We start from the raw sequence: 21,485 nt of genomic DNA on the forward strand, positions 1-21,485 counted from the left end.
ATGTTTGTTGAATGAATTATAGGATTCAAAACTGAACGTATTATAACCACACCTATCAAAAATAAACATGTAAAAAACCTGGATGGTGGTTTCAGAATCTATAATTCTGAGGTGGGGCCCAGGAACCTGGATTTTGAAAAGCTCAGACGGTTTGGGGAGGCGTGGACTACAGGGCCTGCCCTGTCGCACCGGAGCCCTTCATTGCACTACAGAAACCTCTGGGCCACTCTTGCCCTGGCTGCTCTCAGCGGGATGGTCGGGGGGTGGGGGGTGGGGGGTCACCCGCAGGGGTTGATGACTTGGGAAGCAGCCCCGCACAGACGCAGGGACCACTCCTGCCTGGGCCCCAGGTTAATTACTCAAGCAAGATGATATGTCAAGTTATACAGAATATTTAATCGGTTACTATGATACCATAGAAATACCAAGAATCATAAAAGTAAAAAAAAAAAAAAGCTGCTAAGTCATAAAAAAAAAAAAAAAAAACCTGGATAAAAATAGATCTGCTAACAGTAGTCAGTTAAATGGTGCAATTAAGGCTGGCATTTTTCTTCTTTCTCCTTTTAATTTATTCACTAGTTTAAAATGTATCGTTCATAAAATAATTGTATTTTAAAAATTCCATGTTAGAAAAGGCAGGGTTAAGTAAGCTGGCAGATGTGTTAGTTAAGATAACTGAGCACTCTAACAGGTCACTTTTAGCACATCATGGCTGGCACAATAGAATTCTCTCTCTTGCTCAGTGACCATCCCAAGTGAATATTCCCGGTGAGCAGTGCCCAAGTTCACTCTCAAGTGTCCTGGTTTGGGCAATAAATTACATGGCAGCCCAAAGTTAAGGGATCCAGACTCGGTCCCCTAAAGATGCTTTCAAGCTCCCCATGTTCATCTGTGCCAAACCCTGGAAAAGGAAGAAACTAGATGGTCAAGCGTGGGAGTTGCTCCAGCTCTGGATGGGGCTCACGGCATTTCATTCACCCCTCGTTTGCTGTGACAGTGACCGAGGCACACCTGCACTCAAGGAGATGAACGGTACAGTTCACCTACGTCCCCAGAACACAGGGACACATGGGCTGGTTTTGCTAAACTGCCAGATCTTCTCTACCACAGCACTTACTACGGTATGCTGTTTAGAAGGATCATGGCCCTCCATTTTTTCTGCTTATTTTTATAGAAAAATCAGATTTAATTAGACAAATTTTCATTTATTTGTTTTTGCTTTTAGATTTTTATGTCTTTTTAATGAAGTGCCATTGATTTACATTATTTGTTGTAGGTGTATAGCATAATGATTCAGTATTTTGCAGATTATACTCCATGTAAAGTTATACAAGATAATGGCTATAACTTCCTGTACTGTACAATATATCCTTGTTGCATATCTATTTTGTATACAGTGGTTTGTGGCTCTTAGTCACATACCCCTACACACCTCTCCCCTTCCCTCTCTCCTTTGCTAACCACTAGGTTGATTTTCATATCTGTGAGTTTGTTTCAACTTTGCATATACATGTACTTGGAATATTTTTTAGATTCCTCATATAAGTGATATATAGAATTTTTCTTCTAAATTATTTCACTAATCTTCATATTCTCTAGATTCATTCACATTGCTACAAATGGTGGAATTTCATTCTTTTTATGGCCAAGTAATATTCCATTGTATAGGTATACCACATTTTCTTTATCCATTCATTTGTTAATCAGCACTTGGGTTTCTTCCAAATATTGGCTATTGTAAGTTGTGCAGGGGTACATGTCCCTTTTCGATTAGTGTTTTGTTTTTTCTGGATATGTACCCAAGATTAGAATTGTTGGGTCATATGGAAGTTCTGTTTTTATCTTGGTGAGGAACTTTCATACTGCTTTCCATAGCGGCTGTACCAGCTTACATCCCCACTTACAGTGGAGGAGGGTTCGCTTCTCTCCATGTCCTCTCCAGCATTTGTTATTTGTGTACTTTTCTATGACAGCCATTTCTGCAGGTATGAGGTGACATGTTATTGCTGTTTTGATTTGCATTTCTGTCATAATTAGTGATGTTGAGTATCTTTTCATGTGACAATTATTCTTTTGTATGTCATCTTTGGGGAAAAAAATGTCTAGTCAGGTCTTCTGCCCATTTCTTGATTTGGTTAGTGGTTTTTTCGCTATGAGTTGTTTGTATATTTTGGATACTAATCCCATGTCAATTATATCACTGGCAAATATTTTCTTCTATTTCATAGGTTGCCTATTTCATAGGTTGCCTTTTCATAGGTTCTTTTCTTTGTTTAGTTTGTTTCGTTTGCTATGTAGAAGTTTTTATGTTTAATTAGGTCCCATTTGTTTATTTTTGCTTATATTTCTTTTGCTTTAGTAGATAAATCCAAAAAAGTATTGTTACAATAGGCAGTGTTCTCCCTCTATTCTCTTCTTAGAGCTTTATGGTTTCAGTTCTTCCATTTGGGTCTGTAAACCATTTTGAGTTTATTTCTGTATATGATATGAGGAAGTATCTCATCTTGCTTTTTTTTTTTACATGTAGCTGTCCAATTTTCCCAGCAACACTTGTTGAAAAGCTCGTCTTTCTCCATTGCAGAGTCTTGCCTCTCTTGTGGTAGATTAATGGACCATAGGTGCATGGGCTGTATGTCCTTCATTGATCTGTATGTCTGTTTTTATACCAGTAGCATGCTTCCCAGGTGGTGCAGTGGTAAAGAACCCACTTGCTAATTCAGGAGATGCGGGAGACTTGTGTTTGATCCCTGGGTCGGGAAGATTCCCTGGAGGAGGAAATGGCAACCCGCATCGTATTCTTGCCTGGGAGATCCCATGGACAGAGGAGCCTGGCAGCCTACCATCCATAGAGTCACAAAGAATCAGACATGGCTAAGTATGCAACACCATGCTATTTAGATTACTGTAGTTTTGTAGAGCAGTCTGAAGTCAGGGAGGATGGTAACTCCAAACTTTGCTATTTTTTCCTCAAGACTGACCTGGCAATTTGGAGTCTTTTGTGGTTCCATGTAAATTTTAAGGTTATTTTTTCTTGTTCTTTGGAAAATGTCATGGGTATTTTGAATAGGATTGCATTAAGTCTGTAGATTGCTTTGGGTAGTAAAGTAATTTTAACAATATTAATTCTTCTGCTCTAAGAGCACCAGGTATTTTTCCATTTCTTTTTATCATCTCCAATTTCCTTCATCAATGTTTTATAGTTTTCTTTACTTCCTTGGATAAGTTTATTCCTTAATTTTATTCTTTTTGATGCAATAGAATTGCATCTATTCTAAATAGATTAAGATTGCTTCCTATTTTAAATAGGATTGTTTTATTTTCTCTTTATGATAATCACTGGTGTGTATAAAAGCAACAGACTTCTGTGTATTAATCTTGTATCCTGGAACTATGCAAAATTCATTTATTATTTCTAATAGTTTGGGGATGGAGACTTTAGGGTTTCTATATAAAGTATCTTGTCATCTGCAGTTTTACTTCTTCACTTCCAATTTAGATGCTTTTTTTTTTCTTGTCTTATGCTGTGGTTGATACTTCCAATACTATGTTAAATAGAAATGGTCATTCTCAACTGAATTTGTCATAAATGACCTTTATTGTGTTGAAAGATGTTCCTTGTTTACCCACTTTGCTAAGAGTTTTTATCATCAGTGGGTGATGAATTTTGTCAAGTGATTCTTCTTCATCTATTGAGATGATCATGTGATTTTTCTGTACTTTTGATAACATGGTGTATCACATCCATTGGTTTGTGAATGATGAATTGTGTCCCTGGAATAAACCCGACTTGATCACATTATATGATCCTTCTTATATGTTGTTGGATATGGTTTGTTAATATTTTGTTAAGGATTTTCAAATCTATATTCATCAAAGCTACTGGTCTAAGATTTCTTTTCTTTTCTGTAGCACCTTTGTCTGGTTTTGGTAATAAGGTAATGGTGCTCTCAGGCTTCTCTGGTGGCTCAGACAGTGAAGAATCTGTCTGCAGTACAGCAGACCCAGGTTCAATCCCTGGGTCAGGGAGATCCTCTGGAAAAGGGAATGGCAACCCGCTCCAGTATTTTTGCCTGGAGAATTCCATGGACAAAGGAGGCTGGTGAGCTACAGTCCGTGGGGTCACAAAGAGTTGGACATGGCTGAGCAACTAACACTTTCACTTCACTTTCAGTGATGCCCTCATGCAATGAGTTTGGGAGTTTATCTTCCTCTTTAAACTTTTGGAATAGCTTGAGAAGGATAGGTATTAACTCTTAATTATATGTTTAGTATAATACTGTTGTTAAGTTGTCTGGTCCTGGACTTTTGATTGCTAGGAGTGCTTTTATTTAGAAATTTGATTTCACTACTAGTAATCAGTCTGTTCAAATTATCCATCTCTTCTTGCCTCAGTCTTGGCAAGTTGTATCTTTCTAGAAATTTGTTCATTTCTTCTAGGTTGACCAGTCTGTTGGCATATAGCTGTTTGTAGTGTTCTCTTATGATTCTTTTGTATCTCTGTGATGTCAGTTGTTATTTCTCCTCTTTCATTTCTTATTTTGTTTACTTGGGTCCTCTCCCTCTTCTTCTTGGTGAGTCTGGCTAAAAGTTTATTAATTTTGTTTGTCCGTTCAAAAAAATCAGCTGTTGGTTACATTGATTTTATTTCCATTATTTGTTTTCACTGCTTTATTTCCTCTCTGGCCTTTACTACTTCCTTCCTTCTCCTGACTTTGGACTTTGTTCTTCTTTTTCAAATGCCTTTTGATGATAGGTAGCTTTACTTATTTGAGATGTTTCTTATCTTTTGAGGAAAGCCTGTGTTGCACTAAAATTCCCTCTTAGAACTGCTTTTGCTGCATCTCATAGATTTTGGAGTGTTGTGTTTCCATTTCATTTGTCTTTCATTTCACCTGTGGTGGGAAGACAGTCATAGGGCAACACAAGCTGATCAGTAAAAGTATCCCCAAGGAGCTTCCAAAACATCTTTCTAAGTGATTTTAAGGCAGTCCTGAGGATTTCCAGAATGCTTCAGGAGTACATGGGTCTCCTACAAAGTCAAGACTAACTACGTTGGTTTCTGAACAAAGCAGCAGCAAAAAGAGGGAAGGGGAGGTGACCCAGCACCACCTGACAACTGCCTGCCCAGAAGACTTGAACTGTTGGTGGCGTTTGGAGCCAGGAAGGACATGGGAAACACCCGATCTAGTGTCCCAACATCCCAGAGAGGAAAAATACATTGTAACTGACGGAAATGTAATAAAACAGCCCAAAGTAGATGTAACTAGTTATGGATATTGTGAAACATATCACCATCCTATTTGTTAAAAAATAACTTTCAGTCCAGTTCAGTCACGTTTCATTAAAATACAAAATAAAAGTGTACCTCTCTCTACCATCATATATCCCCTCTCTACCCAAATGGTCTCTCTAATCCCTAAACTCTGGCTTTTGTTTCTCTCTACTTTCATCTCTACTTGGATGTCTAAGTCACCATTCCATTTATTAATGATTAATACTTCTGTATACAGCATTAAAAATATTTACCTATCATACAGTTTTTGTTACATTTTCAAATACACGTTTGGATCCATAATCCACATAAAACAGATTATTGGATATGGTGTGAAATAAGGGTCAAGTAGAAATATGTGTTCTTATAGGACATCATAGAGGCATTTACTGTCCTAGAACCACTTACTGAAGAGTAAAAAGAAAAAAAGTATTTTCCTCACTCTCTGACATAAATCCTCCATCATAAACCAAGCATTCAATATGTGTGTATCAGTGTCTAAATGTGTGTGGGGTCTCTATTTCTTGTCCATTAATCTATGTGTCTATGCCCCATCAGTACCACACTATCTTCATTACTGTGACTTCATTTGCTAGAATAAGACCTCCCATCTTATTCTCATTCTTCAAGATTGTCTTGGCTAATGTTGGCCATTGCTTTCTCCATATCGGTTTAGAATCAATTAAGTTCTATGAAATACCTCTCAGGTGCAATGAATCTATAGAACACTTTCTGGAGAATTGACTGTAAAAAAAATTTTCTCTTTCAAACATCACCATGGAATATCTCTATGTTTAGGTCCTATTAAGTGTCTCTTATAATTTTATACATATTTTCACCAAAGAGATCTTGCACATTTTTTGTTAGATTTATATCTAGTTGATAATTTTCATGATTTAAATGTTAACTTCCTCAACATTTCCAACAGTATTATAGTATATATCAAAATATAATTAATGTTTAAGTTGGTTTTATGGCCGAGCAAATTTGTCAAACTGCTTTATTAACCATAATAGTTGAGCTGCAAGTTCTTGGGCATTTTCTATATACACAATAGCATCTCAAATATTCAGTTTTATTCCTGCTTTTCATGACCTTATGCCTTTCATTTCTATATCCTGCTTACGTGCACTATGTAAAATCTCTACTATAATACTAAAGAGAAATGGTGATTATGGCTATCCACATGTCCTTATATTGTTTTCCTCTCAAGCAACAACACTGTGTGTTTTAACATTAGTATAATGATTGCTGGGGCTTTTTATGGAGACATTTTATCAGGTTAAAAACATAATTTTTTATTTATACTTTGCTAGAATTTTCATTAATGAACTTCACAAATGTTCATTTGTTTTATTTCAATTGAATAGTCATATGGCATTTCTCCCTTTTTCAATCAATCTGTTGTTTTACAGCAATTGGGTTTGAATAAAAAGTCACCCACTCCTCGGATAAACCCAAATTAGTCCTGATATATTACTTTTCCTTGTTGAATTATTCGACATACCTCAATATTCATGTGACTTAGCCTGTAATATTCCTTTCCCATATTGCCTTTATTGGGTTTGGCATTGAGGCTTTGCTATCTCATAAAGGAGATAGGTAGCACCTCCTCTCCAAAAAATATCATGTAGTGTTCTTTGAATATGTTGTTGAGATGTTCAGGGAAGCTTTATGAGCATGGGGCTGTCCTTGATAGAATGTTTTTGAAAACAGAATCAATTTATTTAATGTTTAAAGGAAAATTAAAACTTCTTGGGTATATTTCAATAAGTTATATTTTTTAGGGATTTGTCCATTTCATGTAGATTTTCACAATTATTGGCTTCCCAATGATGTGTAAGATAACATAGATATGACATACACACACACACACACACACACATCTCCCACACACAAACCCCTTCTCAGTTAATGCAAGTATCTTCTCCCACCCTGTGGCTTTACTTTTCACTGTCTTAATAATATTTTGGATAATCAGAATTTCACTTTTATTCATACTATGCTGTGCTTAGTCACTCAGGCATGCCCAACTCTTTGTGACCCCATAGACTGTAGCCCACCAGACTCTTCTGTCCACAGGGATTCTCCAGGCAAGAATACTGCAGTGGGTTGCCATGCCCTTCTCCAGGGGATCTTCCTAACCCAGGGATTGAACCGAGGTCTCCCACATTGTAGGTAGATTTTTACCATCTCAGCCACCAGGGAAGCCCAAGAAAACTGGAGTGGGTAGCCTATCCCTTCTCCAGGGGATCTTCCTGACTCAGGGATCAAACCGGGGTCTCCTGCATTGCGGGTAGGTTGTTTACCAGCTGAGCTATCAGGGGAGCCACACCTCTATTCATATATACCCAATAAATTTTTATGCAGATTAATTTATCCATTTTTACTTTGAAATTATTATTGGTTAGCACTTTCTATATCTTAAAAATTTTCCCTTTGTTAAGTTTATAAAGAAATTCTTATTTTAAAAGTGTTTTCCTTTATTTTAAATAATCAAGTTTTATCTTTACTCATACTCAATAAATTTTACTATAAATTATTTTTGCCATTATTAATCATTTTAAACTCATTTTTTGTCTCCATTCTTTTCAAATTTTGACTCTTTATTTAGAGCGGCTCATTGAACAGTGCAGGGGTTAAGGGCATTGACTCTTCACCCAGTGGAATATCCAAGTAAAACTTATAGTTGGCCCTCCCATTCTGTGGTTTCACATTCACTTACATAATCAACCATGGATAGTGTAGCATGGTAGAATTTACAACTGAAAAATAAAAACCTTGTATAGAATGAAAAACGAGATGGTGGAGTAGAAAGACTTGAGCATACCTCCTCTAATGAAAACACCAAAATCACAACTGCTGAACAACCATTTATGAAAAAGGATTTGACATACTAGAAAAGATATTCTACACACAAAGACAAAGAAGAAGCTACAATGAGATGTCAAGAGGGGCTCTTTCACAATAAAATCAAACCCCATACCACCAAGTGAGCAACCGACCACCCGGAAAATAATTATTTCTCAGAAATTCTCCCACAAGAGTGAGACTCCCTAGCCCCACATCAGGCTTCCCAGCCTGGAGATCTGGCACTGGGGCAAAGAGCCCCAAGAGCATTTCTTTTGAAGGCCAGCAGGACTTGAATGCAGGAGCTGTACAGGACTGGGGAAAATGGAGACTCCACTCTTGGGGTGCATATACAAGGCTTCATGTGCCCTGGGACCCAGAGCAAAGCAGTGACTCCATAAAGGCCTGGGCCAGACCTTCCTGGGGGGCCTGGAGGGTATACTAGGAAGGTGGGATATCCTATCCTAGGAAAGTGTGGCTCACTGTGAGGGCAAGGACACTGGTGGCAGACACCCCAGGGAATGTACATCAGTGTGAGGTCTCCTGGAGGTTGCCATTTGGGCACCAAGACCTGGCCTTACTCAACAGCCTGCAGGCTCCAGTGCTAGAATGCCTGTTTCACAATAAAATCAAATAACCCCATACCCACAAGGTGGGCTACAAACAAACTGGAAAACAATTGGAAAAAGTCCCACTCATCAGCAAACATGTTGCCTAAAGTCATCCTGAGCCAACAACCGCCTAGAAACACATGGCCCTGCCAACCAGCAGGACAAAACACAGCCCCTCCCACCAGTAGCAAGTACTAGTCCTTCCCACCAGGAAGCCTGCACAAGCCCCTGAACCAACTTCACCCACCAGGGGACAGACACCAGAAACAAGAAAAATTACAGTTCTGCAACCTGAGAAACAGAGACCACAGACATAGCAAGTTAGAGAAAATGAGATGGCAGGAAAATATGTTCCAGATGAAGAACAAGATAAAACCCCAGAAGAACAATTAAGTGAAGTGAATATAGGCAATCAACCTTGAAAAGAATTCAAAACAACGATGGTAAAGATGATCCACAATCTCAGAAAATGAATGGAGGCACCGACTGAGAGGACACAGAAACGTTTAATAAAGATCTAGAAGATTTAAAGAACAGAGATGAACAATACAGTACAATATAATTATTGAACAACACAATACAGTGACTGAAACAAAACATACACTAGAAGAAATCAATAGAATAAATGAGGCAGGAGAATGAATACATGAACTGAAAGACAGATTGGTGGAAATCACTGTTGCAGAACAGAATCAAGAAAGAAGGATGAAAAGAAATGAGGACAGCCTGAGAGACCAAAATTCACATTATAAGGGGAAGAGAGAGAGAAAGGACCTAAGAAAATATTTGAAGAGGTAAGAGCTGAAAACTTCCCTAACATGGGAAAGGAAACACTCACTCAACTACAGGAAGCACAGAGCGTCCCATACAGGATAAGCCCAAAGAGGAACACAGAGACACATGTTCATCAAAGTGACAACAATGAAAGACAAAGAGAAAATATTCAAAGCAACAAGGGGGAAGCAACAAATAACACACAAAGGAACCCCATACCATTATCAGCTGATTTTTCAGTAGAAACTCTGCAGGCCAGAAGGGAGTGGCAGAGTATATTTAAAGTGATGAAAGGTGAAAATCTATAACCAAGAATACTCTACTCAGCAAGGCTCTCGTTCAGATTTGATGGAGACTCTAAAGCTTTAAAGACAAGGAAAAGCTGTGAGAATTCAATGCCACCAATCCATCTTTACAACAAATGCTAAAGGAATTTCTCTAGGTGGAATAAAAGGCCACAGCTAGAAACAAGAAAAGTACGAATGGGAAAGCTCATCAGTTAAGACAAACATTCAGCAAAGAAAGGAAATCATCCACACACAAATATGATATCCAAACCAGTAATAATGAAGAGAGGAGAGTACACAAATACAGGATATTGGAAATGCATTTGAAATTAAGAGATCAGCAACTTAAAACAATATTGTATTTCAAAACCTCATGGGAACCAAACCTACAGTAGACACACACACACACAAATCCAAACATGATACTAAACATAATCATCAAATCAAAAGAAGAGAGACCCAAAGAGGGAGGGAAGGAAAAAGATCTACCAGAACAAACCAAAACAATTAACAAGATGTCAATAACATATATATCAATAATTACCTTAACTATAAAAGCATTAAATGCTCCAACAAAGACACAGACTTGCTGAATGGGTACAAAAATAAGGCCCAGATATATGCTGTCTACAGAGGACCCACATCAGATATAGGCACACATAAAGACTGAAAGTGAGGGGATGGAAAAAGGTGTTCCATGCAAATGGAGATCAGAAGAAAGCTGGAGTAGCAATACTCATATCCAACAAAATAACTTTAAAATAGAGACTGTTACAAGAGACAAACAAGGACATTGCATAATGATCAAGAGATCAATCTAAGAAGAAAATATAACAATTGTAAATATATATCCACCCAACATAGGAGTACCTCAACATATGAGGGAAATGCTAATAGCTATAAAAGGAGACATCTATATTTTATTATACTGATAATATTATCTTAAAAACTAACGGGTTTTTTCCTCTTTTGCTATTTACTATTTCTTAGTCATGATGTCTCATATTCTTATTGTTTGCTGAGCTGTTTGTATTTAGCTATATGCTTGTCACTATACTTGAAAAATAATTTTTTAGGTGTAATTCGAATTTTGAAGATAAGTGAAATTTCTTTGCCATACATTCTGCCAGGTACATTGGAACACAATCCATGAGTACAATAATAGAAACTCAAGGCTTGAGAGCCCATTAAAAAATCCAGGTAATTGCAAACTTTCAAGAAATTATTTGCAGTTACTAACTCAATACCTCTTTTTTGTTAATTTGAGCATGTAGACTTTTAAATTCACAGCTTATTGTGGGGAGGGTTTGACTAGACCTGTTTGTCTAGTCTAGACCTCATGATCTTTGATTTCTACACCATCATTTTAGGTGCTCTTCAAACAGAAGCTCAAATTCTGTGGATTTAGCAAATTCTCTCAGAGAAATAGAGTTACCTGTCTTGATTCCCATTATTCCTTCTGTTTTAACCTAATAATAACTCTTGCATTGGGAGTTCTTCAAGGCTTTCAAGGTTTCCATACATTTTAAACAAGTTTGTTTGGGGTTGGTTTTGGTGGGAAAATTGGCATGAAATCCTAGTCACTGTTAATGAAATCCTCTGAACATCTCTCCACCCAGATCATTAGGAGCATATTTTACTTCCCTTTTTGCACACGGACTCTCTGTTCATACTTTCCCCATAGTTTAGATTAGAGTAACATTTTAAAGACAAAATAAACAGTTAGAAAGCTTACATAACGATAAATTAAAATTACGCAAAGACACTAAGTAAAGTAGTTATACTATTTTTGCTTGTTTTCCTGTTTTCTACCTATATCTTTTTGAGATGCATAAGGAAATTTCATGAGGTTGCAATCATTTACAATGTAATAGGGAAGGAATTAAGTTCTTTGCAGCTTTGAGAATAAGCGCCAAGCTGTGTATATTTGTATATGGGGAGAAGATCGTTAACTTTCAAAGATTTTTCAAGTGGGCTTATCACAATCCATAAAAGGTTGAGAACTGTATTGGTTTTCAATTCTGACATTTTTGCAAACATTTACTGTATTGTAGGGCTTTCTGTGCCAACACAGAACCTTCCAAGTATTTTACGTGTGTCTGCCAACCCCCTGTGTTACTCGACAGAACTCTCCCATCCTTTCCTCTCAATGGTGAGTGTCCCCTTCTTCATGTCTCACAGGGAGCACAGCAGTGAGGCGCCTCCTTCTTAGGAGCTAGCTCCCGTGGAGCAGAGATGGGTTTAGGCTGACGGGTCTATCCTGGATGAATAGGATCTGAGATGCTTTTCCACAGGGTCTGAGGACTGTCAACAAAATCAAGTCACGGGGTTTTCTCTGCAGGCAGGGAAGCTTCTGGGACACAAAAACATTCACCTCAGGAGGAGGCAGAAGAATAGAAGCCGTCCCCAGTGTCATGATTCACTGAGAGCTTGCTCGCGACTCAAGTGACCTGAGAGAGAAATGGTCAGTGGCAGAGCCTCACTCTTCCCTTTTCTTTCTCTGGCCGTGCCCTCCACCCACCAGGAGCAGAGCTCCTCAGGGCGCTTGAGAGCTTCTTAGAAAGAAGTGGGAGCAGCAAGGGTCTGGGTGGGGCTCAGGACCAGGGGGTGAAGACACGCAGGTTCCATTCCCCGAGGGAGGAGGAGGAAGCAGACAGGTCCCAGCCTTGGTGCCTGTGAGGACATCATTGAATGTGGTGGGTTTGGGGATCTGAGGCACAGTGCCCAGCGCTCCCCGCCCCGGTGCCCTGGGCTCCCATTTCTGTGGCCGGCCCTGACTCAGCAGCTGTGCGGGCTATTGCAGTGAAGGCTTCAGTTACTGCCTTCCCCCAGGTCCCTGGCAGTTGGTGGGCAAGCCTCTTGGGCAGCTCTGGGTGATGAAACTTATCCCAGCAGCAGGAGATGGGACTGTGAATTCTCGAGCCCCCACCCCCCACCCTCACCTTTCCTCCCTCTCCCCGGGGCTCAAAGTCGGGCAGGAGGAAGTAGGGGCAGCAACTGACGGGGCAGCCTCGCCGGGAAGATGCGGCCACTCCTGCTCCTGGTGGCCTTTCTCCTGTTCCCCAGGGCTCGGGCAGGTGAGTGACCATTCCCACCCTCAGGGGCCCAACTCTACCCCATAGACTGGAGTCAGACCACCCAGACACTTGCTAGCCCTGTTCACTGGGCAGCCTGCATGAGTCCACAGCTTCTCAGCTTCAGATTCTGAAGGCAGAAATTATATCAAGCCAACCTGGAGAGTCGCTATGAGAGTTAAGAGATGGAGTGTACATAAAGCTCTCAGAACCACCCTTGTACATACTACCTGCTATATAAATGTGCTCTCTGAACTGAGTTTGCAGCCCCTGTGTCAGAGCCTAGGGGATCAACATACAGCGATAGCGGGCCCATCAGCCCATCTCTAGATCCTTAAATTCATGAGCTGGACTCACAGGCATCTGAAAAGTTCCCTGAGGAAGAAAGTGCCACAGAACTTCAGGGACAGGCCCCTCCAGAGGGCTCTGGGTTTGCCATCCCCACAGCAGAGAAACCCTCCTGTGAGGGAGCCTGTAGCTGGCCCTTCCTTCCGGGCAGGTGGGAGGGCGCCGAGGCTGGATGGAGAGCCAGCAGCACTTCCTGCAGGGTCCTGGAGCTGCCCCCAATTCTGCACCCTGCAGACCCCATTCTCACCAACCACCAGCTCACCCTGCCCCCGCATCATCTCTCCTGCTCCCCAACTTCCCGTCTTTCTGGAGCCACCAAGCTGATGTCCACACACCTGCCGGTGCAGAGATAATCCTAGTGCTTCCTTCCAGGGCAGATCATCGGAGGCCGGGAGGCCAGGCCCCATTCCCACCCCTACATGGCATATATTCAGACCCTGACACCAGCGGGTCTGACCATCTGTGGGGGGTTCCTGGTGCGTGAAGACTTTGTGATGACGGCAGCTCGTTGCTTGGGAAGGTGAGAAATTAAAGAGCTTCTAGGCACCTGCAAAGCAGGTCCAGAAGAGTTCATGAGAGGAGCCATTGAAGGCAGCTTTCTAGCAATGAACAGGTGAAAAAAGACCAGGAGAAGGCCTGTGTGAATGGATAGAAAGGAGAATCTGATCAGAAAGAATAAGAGGGGGAGATGGTAGGTACACCATGGGGCTCAAATTGTGAATTCAAGCTCTTTCTCAATTTCTTGTAGGGGAGGCAAAATTTAAGGTCACTGAATTTCCCACCACCGCCATCTCAAGTCTGGGGAGACTTAAGGCAGGGAGTTCAGCCCCAGAGCCCTCCTGTCTCCTGGTTCCCTTGGCTGAGGTCTCGCTACCCTGGGCAGTCACTTGACCTATATTGGGGACCGCGGTTCCTGCAGCTCAAATCAACTCTAGGCTCCCTTTCCTTTGCAGCCAAATAAATGTCATCTTGGGGATCCACAGTGTCACCGCTTCTGAATGGACGCAGCAGCGCATCCCTGTTCTCAGACCCATCCCCCACCCCAGATACAATCAGCGGAACAACCGGAATGACATCATGTTACTGCAGGTAATGACCCTCTGGTTCTTCAGCTGGGTGACTTTCTCCCAGCTTGGGGGCCTTCATGTGTCCTGGGACCATGGAGGGGAATCAGGGCTGACTCTCAGGGTGGTGGTGGGCATGGGGTGAGCATACAGTCCCTGAGTGCCTGCACACTTCCTGCCAGCTGGCGTACAGAGTCAGACAGAATGAAGCCGTGAAGCTGGTAGCTCTGCCTCAGACAGAGGAAATGCTGGCCCCTGGGACCCAGTGCACTGTGGCTGGCTGGGGCCTCACCGGGCTGAACAGGAGAGCAGTCACACTCCAGGAGGTGCAGCTGACAATTCAGAGGGATGGAGAGTGTCACAGTCGCTTCGATTTCTACACTGGCCAAAAGCAGATCTGTGTGGGGGACCCAAGAGACGGGAAGTCCACCTTCCTGGTAAGACAACGTAGGGTCTGCTGACAGTGCCCGAGACAGGGGGCCCTGGGCAGAATGGGTAGGGTGTCAGGGTCCATCTCCGTGGCTGCATCCTGGGGTCCACACCAAAGTGACATGGGGCGGGGAGGTGGGCTTTTCCCCATCCATCCATCCAGTCTCTGGGGGAATTGGAGAAGTACCAGACACACAGGATGTTCATGTGCAGTGTTTTCCTTGGGCCAGTGAAGGTACCTTCACCTGGATTGGGCTGGGGAAGCAACCACAGTCAGGGCTGAAGCCCAGTGATGGGAAAATTCAGAAGCTTTTCTTCTGCACCCCACTACCCTCCCATCTTACACACAGCCAGCACTGAAAGGAGCTCTCCTCAACCCCCGTCTTCTCTGAGGGTTGGGAGAGGGCAACAGGAGTGGGGAGTCCTGCAAAACGGAGTGTGCCTTCCCTCCTCTGCCTGTAGGGGGACTCCGGGGGCCCCCTCGTGTGTAACAATGTGGCCCAGGGCATTGTCTCCTATGGAGACAGGATGGGGACCCCTCCAGCAGTCTTCACCAGAATTTCCAGCTTCCTGCCCTGGATAAGGAGAACAATGAGACGCTTCAAAGAGTGGAGACCAGAGTGACATCCCACGAGACTGACTCTCCTTCTCTGGGGCAGAGCCCAGCTCCAGAGCAGATCCCAGAGCCTTAATAAACATCCTTGTCTAGAGTGGAAATAACTGATTTCTAATGTGTTCATTAAACATTTTTGTGCACAACAAAGTGTGCCTGGAATGAGGGCGAGCTTCATCAGGAAGATGGGGTCTCTTTCCGAGGAGAAGTGAATCCCGATTCCTACTGTCCTGGGGTCAGCATGAGCTTCTTCCCTCCTCCCAGCCACCCATTCCTCTGTGTCCCCCCTACCCACAGCCTGAGGAGGGATGGAGGGACCTACCTCTCCCCAGAGTAAGGCTTTTTATTCTCTACCCACTAGAGTATTAAAGAGACTCCAAACTAGGTATTAAAGTGTACCCCCAAACCATGTACCACTGGTGTGAGAAGGATGAGTTGGACAGGCAAACCAAAGGGACAACTGAAATTCTAAACAAGGATTGGTGAACAGTTATCAAACCACTGGGAAACAATAAACTTTTAATCAGTGTCATTGAAACAAAACAGAATCACTGGGGAATAAGATACAGTTGGGTCCATACTTCTTATCATAATCCAAGATAACACTCAAATGGGATCAAAGCTCTAACTGTTAAAAATCAAGCCATGCAAGTACTAGAAGAAAGAAAAAAGAAGATTTACTCTCTTAAAAATATCTAGCAAAAAAAAAAAAAAAAAATTAAAAAAAAAAAAAATCTAGCAAACACCCATATCAAATTTGCACTTTTCACAATGGCCAAGAGATGGGAGCAACCCAAGTGTCTATGGACAGCCGGAGTCTTTCTCCAAAGTCCTTTCCCATACCATCCCTCACTGTGCTGTAGACCGTTGTTCTCATTTTCACTGTGATGAGAATCTCCTTCTGGGTTTGTTACTCTAAAATTAAACAAAACTCCACACAATATGTTGACTAAAATAAAATGCCATTTACCCTTTTATGCATGACTAATGCATCAATATTATATTGAAATACAGGATTTCTGAAGTAACATAATTAAACCCAAGCTTTTAACACCTTAAGGTAACTGTAGAGAATCAGCTAGGATGCTAAACATCCATCAAAATGTTAACTACTCCTTGCAGTGTTACATTTCCCACCTGAATTCTTGCAGTTTCCATAATCTGACATGAAACGATCCATACACACGTATCAAATCCAACTGACTCTACACAGATATGCTTTGGCAAATTTGCCTGTTATGTTTATGGGTACTTCTTGTCAAAAAGTCATTTGCCTAAAGTTCAGCGCACGTCATTTTCCACAAAATTTTAACAATACAACTTTGACAACATTCAGTCATTTCCTCTAAATTTGATACCACGTACCCATAGGAATTATCCCTTACTTATATGTTCTCAGGTATAACAGTCTCATTATTAAATGTCTGCATTGCCAGATGGAAAAAATACTTGATGGTGGGGGCAGGGGGAGAGGAGAGAGCAGTGGAAGAGTCCCCATGAAGCCCTTCCTCTGTGTGACATTTACTTTGAGCCCCAGAGCTGAAGCTCCAATACTTTGGCCATCTAATGCAAAAGTTGACTCATTGGAAAAGACCCTGATGCTGGGAAAGATTGAAGGCAGGAGGAGAAGGGAACACAAGAGGATGAGATGGTTGGATGGCATCACTGACTCAATGGACATGGGTTTGAGCAAGCTTCAGGAGGTGGTGAAGGACCGGGGAGCCTGGCACAGTACCGTCCATGGGGTCGCAAAGAGTTGGACATGACTGAGCGACTAAAGAACAACCACCAGAGCACCGCCGAGGTCAGGAATGCCCAGGAAACTCCCAGGACAGACCCATCTCTCCTCCAAGCCTCTCCCTGCCAGTCAGCTCTCCAAGGCAGCTGTCTGCTGCCAGCCGCCCTGCTGGAAAGATTTCTACAGCCCTCACCATGTCCACATCCAGAGGACAATTCCCTTCATGACGATTTCAGAAGCCAGTTCCACCACTTCTCACAGCTCAGCACACTTCCTTAATAATAAACCTCAGCAGCAGAGCTTTGGCAAGAAAACATTTTGCACACCAAACACCAGTGCAAAAGAACACAGAAACTCTCGATCTCTTACTCTGCTTTCAACCTCTGTGCTTTGGAAGACCTCCTGACTTGTCTGGATAGTCACAAAACCATGACAAGTTCTAGGATGGAAACCCCACCAGGAACTTCAGTCCTGACCTGATCGCTCAGGCAGACTTCCAGTCCACAGGAACCTGGTGCCTGTGCCCCGGGGCAGAACATCAGAGTCAGGAGGAGCTAGACAGTGGTGATGCATCAGAACTAGCAGCATCACAGAAGTGAGGGCTGGTGACCTTGATCGTGGTTGTCTGAGTTTGTCTTGGAAGAGTGGGGACCCCAAGAGAAAGCCGCCTTTCTCCAGCTCATCCACCAACCTGAGTTGGAGACAAGAGGGCAGCCCAGGACCAATAGCCCAAAGAAAATGCCTTTCTTGCAGAAACATTAAAAAAGAAAAAAGAAAAACTCTCAGTATACAAAATCTGCCTAATACATCATGAGTCATTTCAAGATTTTAGGTGGCATGACCCCCAGAAAAACTACAAGCTCCACTAGACTGATACCCTATCAAGACTGCTTTATCACCAGCAACCCACTCCTGGGCACATATACAGACAAAACTCTATTCCAAAAAAATACATGCAACCTATGTTCATAGCAGCACTATTCACAGTAGCCAAGACATGGAAGCAACCTAAATGTCCATTAACAGATGAATGGATAGAGAAGATGTGGTACACATATACAGTGGAATACCACTCAGCCATAAAAAACAATGAAAGAGCATCATTGCAACAACATAAATGCAACTGGAGATCATCATACTAACTGAAGTCAGAAAGGAAAAGACAAATACCATATGAAATCACTTATATGTGGAATCTAAAATACGGCACCAATGAACCTATATTCAAAATAGAAACAGACTCATGGACATAGAGAAGAGACAGATGGTTGCCCCTGGGGAGGGGGTTAGGGGAAGGTTGGAGTTCGCAGATGTAAGCTATTACATATAGAAGGGATAAACAATAAGGTCCTGCTGTGTAGTGCAGATATCTATATTCATAGTTAATCATAATGGAAAAGAATATTTTTAAAAAGGATTATATATGTATATGTGTCACCAAATCATTGTGCTGTATGAAAGAAACTAACACAACATTGTAAATCAACTATACTTCAATTTTTTAAAAAGGTTGCTTTTTCAAATTTCCACTGAATTTTCAGAAGTATAATTTTCACAGGCTACATTATGATTCACTGTTATTGTTGTGCAAAAAATTACTAAACCGTTTTCACATCCAGAAATTTAACAGGCCTCTCTCCAAACACTTCCCCTCAGTATCCCACACTTGGTTTGCCCTGGCCCAAGACAATCAGATGGTTCAATTGATTAACATCCGCTCTGCATGCTCTGGGGCTTTCCTGAGTTATGAGGCCTAGTTTGGTACTAGGGGTTCCCAGAAAGACAAGACTCTTTTGTGCTCCTTACCTTCTGTCCCAGCGAGCCACAGTTAACATGAAGTTGTCTCATGCCAGGAACCCCCAACATCTGCTCCAGCCTTGTTTGTTGTCATAAAAATCTACAGATACCATGTACAGTGGGGAGCGCCATCTGCCCTTTCTGCACCATTTGATCTGCCCTGAAAGAGAAAATTTCCCTGGAGTTCTGTCTTCATAGGAAACAGGACAGGAACTGCCAGGTGGCCTAAAACAATGGGATGTTCAGAGGATGATAGTCCTCAACGGTCTCTAGGGACCCAGCTCAATGAGTTGGGGGCCCCAGGCTCCCCTGGGCAGCACAGCAGGCTCACAATGTGACCTGTTTCCCTGGTTAGTTCTTATCTCCCCATAGAGAGGAGCGGCTCAGCCCTTGTTCTGGAGCACTTCAAATACATGTGAGGGGGTGGGGATCTGTCTTCGGGATAAACCACCTGGAAGCCACTCTCTTTGACCTACTCTGGCTCTTTCTTTGTCCCTGAGCTTCTCAGACCCCCTGTGTCTTGCTTACTTCCAGATGAGGCTGGTTTCAAAAACCCAAAAGTTTTGAGCCCGTGGAACCGAATACTCTGGCTTCTTTCTCCCCCATCATGAGCCAGGCGCCTAGTAAATGTCCAACAAATGCTGTTGGACATGTGAATGAACAGTCTCCAAAATTGCTTTGGGTCCTAATGTGGTCTGAATTTCAGCACAGATTTATCTTTTTAAGCAATTTAACTTTCAAGCCAAAGAGGACATGTGCAAGGATTAGAAACCAGAATGAGGCAGGGAAATGGGAGGAGGGGGCCTGGGTAGAAGCCAGCCCTCATGAGTGCCATTTGATTGGCAGTGAGGTGACACTGTGAGGCTCGCCTGGGTTCTAGATACCTGCCTTGGTGGAGCAGAGTAGCTCAGGAGAGTGGGGTCAATGAGAGGGTGACATCTAGGAAACTGTGAGATGGCTCTTTCATTCTTGTTCTAGACGATAGCTCCTGGGACAAAGCAACCCACCCTTAGCTTTGGAGAATGGGAAGTGACAACACTCATTCTCAGCTTTCCTTCCCCACCAGGATCCTGTGCCATCCTAATTATAAATAACTTTCCACGTGTCAGGGTGTGACCTAATGAAGGGAGAAGACCCACCAGATCTCCATGGGAGTAGTTTTCTGTAATCTGCACACTGTGTCCAGCGGCAGATCTGGAGTCTAGCAAATTTCTGGGAATGGACTAAGATGAGGAACACCATAGCGATAGTGTCGCAGGGGCACTGGGGAAGTGGTGCTGCTGGAATAAGCCAGGCCTCTGAGGACAGAGGGGCTTCCCTTGTGGCTCGGCTGCTAAAGAATCTGCCTGCAATGCGGGAGACCTGGGTTCATCCCTGGGTTGGGAAGATCCCCTTTTGTTGGTCCTTTAACGGACAGGAACCTGGTGGTCTGGAGAGTAAGAGAGAGAAAGAAGCTGATATCCCCTGGTTTACGCAGAAAGCCAATAGAGTCCTGTTCTTAGGGCTCGCGCTGCTGCACGTAGGCACCAGGCGCCCTCTCGAGTGGGTGAAGGCGCAGTGTGCCTTCTCGAGAGGGTCTTAGAAGCCCAGGCAAGAAAGTGAGCTCAGCGGGCCTCTGCGCTCCAAGGAATTGGCCAGAAATAGAGAGAGAGAGAAAAGAAAGAAAGAAAGAAAGAGAGAGAGAAAGACACAGGGATCCAAGCTCTGATGGAGCAAAGGTAATAATCAACATGGTGTGGGCATATATACTGTCTTACAAGGTAGTTATTCTCAGCAAAGATAAAGATTAAAATTCCAGACTTACAAAACATTTGATGATCCCTATCAAAGAGAGAGATGCAAACAATCACCTTTTACCATTTGGCTTATAAAAAGGAAGAGGGTACTTATCACTGTAATGAGAAATGCCTGGATTCCTCAGCCCCGGGAAAGGCGTGCCTCTCCTCTTAATTCCTGAATGTTCAGGAATTAATAAGGGCCAGAGGGTTCCTGACAGATCCAAAACAGCACACAGGAAGCCTCTTGTTAAATGCTTCCTGACACCCTTTAGAAGGGAAAGGCTACCCACTCCAGTATTCTGGCCTGGAGAATTCCATGGACTGTGTAGTCCATGGGGTTGCAACGAGTCGGACATGACTACACGACTTTCACTGAAGACAGGGACCGTCACTTACCTCCTTCAGCCCCAGGGGTTAGGAGATCGGCCAGTAAGAACAGGAGCAACAGTGTCTTCCCTGAAAAGCTGAGCAGGTCTGAAGCGGCGTGCGAGTTCTCCTTTCAGGTTTTTTCAATCCTGAGTTTAAAAGGGCAGGCTCGGGCACCACCAATTTGCTCCTGGTTCTATTGATTCTCAAGACATGAGCGTTCATCAGAAAAGTCTGTGTGGTGAGGGTGTTACAGGAGCTGCATTCTTAGGCCCTTGATAGCAGGACCAAATTCATCTAGAGAAAGTCCTGGGTGGACTTTCTGAACAGAGAAAGGAGTTGGGGTGGGGGGTGCGGCTGGTGGTGTTATAGCCACGCTTTCCGGGAAACAGACTCACTCAGAAGGACAATGCAGATAGTGGAGTGCAGTTTATTACGCCGGCGGGCCCAAGGCAGAGTCTCCTCTTAGCCAAGGACCCCGTCC

General features: G+C 42.7%; 1 protein-coding gene across 1 annotated transcript; it reads left to right on the forward strand.

The window, feature by feature from the left end:
* Positions 1 to 12,772: 12,772 nt before the first annotated feature.
* On the forward strand, positions 12,773 to 15,333 carry LOC122454920 (cathepsin G-like). The gene is made up of 5 exons (XM_043489587.1): positions 12,773 to 12,871; positions 13,589 to 13,736; positions 14,170 to 14,305; positions 14,463 to 14,717; positions 15,172 to 15,333. Exons 1-5 carry the CDS (start codon positions 12,817 to 12,819, stop codon positions 15,331 to 15,333), a joined length of 756 nt encoding a protein of 251 aa, XP_043345522.1. The 5' UTR covers positions 12,773 to 12,816.
* The last annotated feature ends 6,152 nt before the right edge of the window (positions 15,334 to 21,485 follow it).

Source organism: Cervus canadensis, chromosome 17 (genome assembly GCF_019320065.1).
Source record: "Cervus canadensis isolate Bull #8, Minnesota chromosome 17, ASM1932006v1, whole genome shotgun sequence".
Taxonomy (NCBI): Eukaryota; Metazoa; Chordata; class Mammalia; order Artiodactyla; family Cervidae; genus Cervus; species Cervus canadensis.